Source organism: Bos mutus, chromosome 21, assembly GCF_027580195.1.
Source record: "Bos mutus isolate GX-2022 chromosome 21, NWIPB_WYAK_1.1, whole genome shotgun sequence".
NCBI classification, from domain to species: Eukaryota; Metazoa; Chordata; class Mammalia; order Artiodactyla; family Bovidae; genus Bos; species Bos mutus.
The window spans coordinates 19,781,484-19,787,921 of NC_091637.1; the positions used below are offsets into that span (position 1 = coordinate 19,781,484).

At 51.6% G+C, this 6,438-nt stretch overlaps 1 protein-coding gene across 1 annotated transcript in view; it reads left to right on the forward strand.

The window, feature by feature from the left end:
- TICRR (TOPBP1 interacting checkpoint and replication regulator) overlaps positions 1–6,438 on the forward strand; it is a 42,253-nt gene that overhangs the window by 34,848 nt on the left and 967 nt on the right. Inside the window, exons 18-21 of the mRNA XM_070358255.1 lie at positions 293–427; positions 1,496–1,653; positions 3,440–5,579; positions 5,693–5,818. Coding sequence (XP_070214356.1) covers positions 293–427; positions 1,496–1,653; positions 3,440–5,579; positions 5,693–5,818 — 2,559 coding nt within the window. The remainder of the gene's footprint in view (positions 1–292; positions 428–1,495; positions 1,654–3,439; positions 5,580–5,692; positions 5,819–6,438) is intronic.

Genomic DNA, 6,438 nt, shown 5'->3' on the forward strand with positions numbered 1-6,438 from the left:
GTCACTCAGTCACGTCCGACTCTCTGCAGTCCCACAGACTGTGGCCCACCAGGCGTCTCTGTCCATGGAATTCTTCAGGCAAGAATACTGGAGTGGGTAGCTATTCCTTTCTCCAGGATCTTCCCGACCCAGGGACGGAACCCAGGTCTCCTGCATTGCAGGCGGACTCTTTACCGACTGAGGCGCCAGGGAAGCCCCTCTTGTGCATGGTGTCACATAGTTCTTACCCATCTCATAGGGGAAACACCGAGCTTGCATTTCTTCTTGGTACTAACTGATTCTGGTCTTACAGTGGTGAGTTTGAGACGAAGTCCTCGAATCAAGCAGTTGGCGTTCAGCAGGACAAACTCTGCTTCCTTCTACTCTGTGTCTCAGCCAAAGTCTCGAAGTATACAAAGGGTTCACTCATTCCAGCAAATGAAGTCAGGTAACACACTTTCCCTGCCTGTCTTCAGAGGTCCACACAAGCTTGGTGGGAAAAGAATGAAATTTGATATTGGAGAAACAGGTCAGGTACAGTAAGTTGCCTATGTATGAACCTTCAGATTGTGAGCTTTCAAAGATGCTAACACGCGTTAGAATGTCTAGTCATGTAAGTTCACGTGTCTGGTATACGTCGTCACGTGCTGCATCCTCTACAAGTGGCTGTATGTGTATGTACTTTACAGCACTGTACAGGGTGTAATAGTACAGTGTCTTTATTTCAAGCCCAGGATGTCTGGAAGCAAGCATAAAAACAGTGGTGATGTAGCTGGCAGTTGTTGCTTGCTGCCAGCTGTTGTACTGTACTTTGCAAGGTACTGTACTCCAAGGCTAAGAATATTTTAATTTCTGTGTGAAAAATACCACAAACCAATTATAATACAGTACTACATAGCCAATTGTGTTAGCTGGGTACCTCGGCTGACTTTGGACTTATGAACAAGTTGGACTTAACGAATGCGCTCTCAGAACAGAACTCTTTTGTATGCAGGGGACTTACAGTATAAATATTTGAGGTTCAAAGTGATGACCAGATGAACAGGTGACCACGGCCACCATTATCAGAATCACCCCTTTGGCTTCCTATGGCTGGCTGTCCACACTATCCTTGTAGGTACTTCCATTCATTCAAGAAGAAATGACCTGTAATTTCCTCCATACATACATTCAGATACTATGGGAAGGTATCCCCAGGTTGAAGGTACTGTATGACCTTCATTCTTTTATCCATTGTGAACTTGGCTTATCAGATCTATCTTTTATACTTGTCTTTTCAAATTATTTCCGTTGCCCACACCTCCTAACGTAGAGACTGGGCTTGATAATGCAGTCTCACAATGCAATAAAGCAGCACTTGTTACGACTGCTGTCATAATTAGGTGGGATTTCCCCCCATTTGCTCCCAAATCGTCATCTTTCTTATATAGACTGGCTGTTTTATGAGTATTGGGTAGGGGGTGAGAGGGCAGGAATTGAGAAAGAATTAAATATTGTCACTGTTTTTGACTTGCAGACCAAAGAGAAAACTCTCCAGTCCAAAGTATTCGGTCTCCCAAGAGACTTCTATTCGGAGCAATGTCTGAGATGATCAGTCCCTCAGAGAAGGGCTCAGCACGGATTAAAAGGCCTTCAGGAAACACTGTGGGTTCTGCAACACCTACAGCCTATCAGGTATAAAATTACTATGATGTTTAAAATAGTATAGTTTGGGGAACATGTAGACATGGGCAAGGAAAGCCACTGAGGCCAGTAAGGAAGAGAAGATAGTAATAGAGATCTGAGGTGGTTGAGGCTGACTTGATGAACGACTATTGGGTACATGGGCACTTAAGGTAGCAGCTGGACTGAGCGGGTAGATCTCACCTACCTCTTGGGTTCATCTCCATTTATACTGGACACCAGGTCTATATCTGTCTGAAATGAGCAGTAGCATTCTCACCTGTTTGATTGCCCACTCGATCCTGTCACCCATGTTAGAAACCTGGTAGTCATCCTGGACTCCTCTCCTCAGGCCTGGCTAATCCATCCATTCTGCCCATTTTATCGACAGCCTATCTGATACCCATTCCCTCCTCTCCATCCCTTCAGTTCCTACCCGAGTTCACTTCTGCCTGCAACACTTCCATAGCCTCTTGCCTCTCAAATCCATCCCACCCCCAGAGGTTGGTGGGACCTCTGTGACCCCATTGGGTGCTCCTCTGACTACCTCACTGTGCTGGAAGCTCTACAGACTCTGCCCCAAAACCGCTTAGGGGATTGGGGGGACACAGGAAGCTGTGGGGAAGGGTCCATAGGACCGTGTTCCGTCTCCTCCCTGGACAGGCACTCTGACGCCTGCTCACCCATCTCTGCTTCACACTCCACCTTCCCAGCCGCCTCAGGATGCACAGAGCTGCTGTTTTTCACTTTCGTGCCTTTGCTCATACGGCTGTGTGTGCCTCAAGGTTCCTCTCCCGCACTGTCCACCTTGTCTTCACCTGCCGACACCCATTCTTTTAAGACCTGGCTCACTGTCCGTTGCCTGCCCTTCTGTGCTCCCGTATTGTCCCGTGCATGCCCCGTCAGTACATCAGCCCGTGTATTATCATCCATCTGTGTGCTGAGTTGCTTCAGTCATGTCTCTTTGCGACCCTATTGACTGTAGCCCACCAGGCTCCTCTGTCCATGGGATTCTCCAGGCAAGAATACTGGAGTGGGTTGCCATTTCCTCCTCCCGGGGATCTTCCCCTCATCTGTCTATACCCTACATGAAATGCCAACTGGACCAGGACTCTTGAGATAATAAGATTGAACAATAGTTGTCAGACTTCCTTACCTGTTGGAATTAACTGCAATTTTTGCAAGAAGGGAAGTTTTTTTGTTGGGAAGGTTCCTCTCTGAGGTGTTATCTTTATTGCTGTGTATCCATAGGGTCCATGTTTCATCTCCTCCTCCTCCCCCACCCCGGCCTTCTGCACACATTTTGCCTGACGCATATCAGGTACTTAAAACCACCTGTTGAAGGCATGTGGAGAGGGAGGGAGTCCAGGATGACTACCAGGTTTCTAACATGGGTGACAGGATCGACATGTGGTGACAAGTGACAGGTGAATAGCAGCTGACGTGGCTCCTAAAGGTTACTTCAGGCAAAGATCAGGAAAAGACAGCTGTGAGTAGTGAGTGGAGTGATACAGAGGCAAAGCATATTTTCACTGTAGTGTGCAAATTGTTAAAACAATTTGTCTTAGAAGAAATGAAGCTTGGATACAGTGCTTAGTGCTAGAAAGCTGACAAGTAAAATCTGGGTCATGTTTTGGAAGTGGAAACGTGTCCTGTATGAAATCCAATTTATCATTCCTTTGGCTGATGATAAGAAACCTCCCACTGGACTTTTTAATCTTCTTAGAGATCATTAAAACATTTCCGAGACTATAGGTTATGATGTTCAGAGCACTGAAATAAGCATCTTTCTTTACAGACGCCTGAGAAGAGTTACTGGAAGTCCCCAAGCTCTTGTAAAGCCACACCAAGAAAGGTCCCTCGGACACCACAGACTCCACTGCGCACCCCGGAAAGGCTGCAGAAATCCCCTGCGGAAATGACCCCTGCCAAACAGGTCATTTTTAAGGAATTCTTGAAAGACTTATCTCCACATGGCTGGGATTCACCATCGCAACCAAAAGTCACCCCTCGGAAAGGACACTCCCTGGCAGAAGGTGCCTCTTCTCTTGAAAAGGTCCGGAGAACTCCCCAGAGACAAGGTGGTCAGCCCCCCAGATTTTTGCAGAATTCTTCTTGGCCACACTTGGTGGACTCCAGTCCGGAAAGCACCTCCTGTCCAGCAGCCCTGGTTTCATCAACTGCCCCGACCAGAACTGAGTGTCTGACCCCTAACAGATCCTCTGCTCGAGCACCTCCCAGGACAGCAGCCTCGGGGCTCCAGAGACAAGCCGCTTCCAAGGGCACATCTCCAAGTCAGAAACACCAGCTCCCCCAGGGCTCTGGAGCACCCCGGGCAGAGAAGCTGCCGCAGCTGTGGAGTAACAAAGCTGTCAAAACCCCAGAGAGACCAGGGAACGCAGCTCTGACTTTTCCAAAAAGAGCCGTTACCTCTCTTTCATGTGGTATTTCCAAGGAGAGTTCACTTGGGGAATTTCCCATAGCATCTCTGTCCTCTGGACAAGGCGGCTGGCAAGAAGTCCAGAGATCACCCAGTGTCACCACACCTCCCTCCTGTTCTGCTCCCTTGACGCCCCCCAGTGCCTCACAGGTAGCTCCGTCTGACCTCTGGCCCCCTCCGCCCCCTTCCAAACATGGGAAACGGCATAACAAGACCTCAGAAACAGAACAAGACTTCCTGGAGGGCCAGCCTGACAGCTTGGCTGCTCTGAGGGTTGCCATAACTGACAACCCAGCTGCCATCACAGACACTGGAAAGAACCAGAAGGCAGCGACCCTCTCTTCTCCAGCTTCGCCTGAACTTCCAGCTTACCCTGGAACTGGCTTTGGGGGTGACTGGCATACGTCCTCTCCTTTGCTTATTGCAACAGACTCGGACTGTCTCACTCTCCTGGATGAAGCTGAGCACCATGGCCATGATAACTTAAAAAGCAGCATTTCACCCCTGGATGGAGGTGAGGGGTTAAGGATGGGTACGTGTGAGAAGCCGTCTCCGTGTGACCCCAGGATTCTTCCCACCTCTCCTTCCTCTGGACCCCACTCTCCCCTGATGCCCCCCTACGACCCACACTGCACGGCAGACATGAAGCAGTGCCAGGCGGCCACGCAACTAGAGGATCAGCAGGCAGCCCCCTGGCCCTGCGGAGCCCCTGCCAGCCCGCAGACCTATGAGGTTGAGCTGGAGATGCAAGCTTCTGGCCTCCCCAAGCTCCGAATTAAAAAGATAGACTCCAGCTCTTTGCCAGAAGTTGAGCCCCCGCCAAGGGAGGAGAGCTCCCTCCCGGGTCCCAGTGTGCCCAGGGCCAGCAAGTCCTCAGGCAAACCCGAAGCCACCTGCCTGTCGGCCCCCTGCCTTCGCCCCTCGCACAGCACCCCTGGCAAGAGTGGGGGACAGACCTATATCTGCCAGTCATGCACCCCCACCCACTGCCCCTGCGGTACCCCCTCTCCTTTCCAGACAGAAGTTGGGGTTCCTTGGACCCCATCCCCCAAGCACAGTGGGAAGACGACTCCTGACACAATTAAAGACTGGCCCCGCAGAAAGAGGGCGGTGGACTGCAGCCTCGGCCCCTCTGCTGGGAGGAGCGAGGTCAGTTCCGACCTTCCCGGGGGAGTGTCGCCACTGGAGCCGGAGGGCAAGGAGCGAGGCCTGGAACTTGGCATTGGCAGGCCCCCCATCCTGGGGGATTTTGAGCTAGAGGGTGTGTGTCAGCTGCCAGACCAGTCGCCTCCCAGGGACAGCGTGCCCAAGGCTGAGGAGGCCTTCTCCTGGGGACAGTTTGGGTTGGGATCTAGGAAGAGATGCCTCTCTGCTAAGGAGGAGGCTGAACAACAAGTGAAGAGGGCCTGCGATCAGCAGGGAGACTCAGAAGAGCGGTCTCCAAGCACAAGCATTCGCCAGTTGCCCTCCGCGGCGGACGACGAGGTGTTCGTCCCAGGTGAGTTTGCCATGTTGGGCCGTGTGGGCGTGGTGTGACCGAGGGGACACCGGGGGAAGGCTTGGGCTTCCTTGTCAGGGCCGTGGGCTGCGCTGACCATGCCATTGCTCCAGGTGCCACCCCGCCTCCCGGCTGTGCTGTGCGGAGCTGCCTCTCTGCCAGTGGGCTGCAGGCGCTGACCCACTCTCCACTGCTGTTCCAGGGGAAGACACCCTCCTCTCAGCGTAAAGACGCCAGAGGTAATTTGTTGGAGGTCCTAGAGACATCACCAGGATCTAATTTCTGTCCTTTGGTTAGCTTGATCTCAAGTTACCTCCGGGGTTTTCAGGCAGTTGAATCTCGGAGGGGTCGTAGAGTTAGGGTGGTTTTATCCCCCGCCTTGTCATGGGCTCCCAGAGAAGTACCACTTTAGAACTTATGTGCTTTGGAACCACCACCACCAAAAAAGAAAAACCCTCAAAATCCTACCAGATTGCTTGAGCTTCTTGAAGACAGTGACAGAAGTGGGCACACAACCACTTACTGCTCGTCTGGGTCCCTGAGGTTGGAGGGGCGAGCGGCCCAAGTGGCAGGTGGTGTGTGTGGAGCCAGCCAGCCGTTTCTCCTCAGAGGTTACACCCCTGGGTTTCTGTCCATTTGGTCTGAAAAAGGCCTGGCTATTATAATCACCCTTCAGACTCTAGGATTCCCCTTGACCCCACCTGGGAAGAATGGGATTGAACCTGTTAACTGCACCACGTAGCTAGAATTGTTGAGGCGGGTGCAGGAGGCGGGGGCCTTCAATGGTTCTCCTCCCTCAAGACCATGATATAAATCATGCGAAATAGCAAAACCCCCACAATCTGAGACAAAAAAGAAG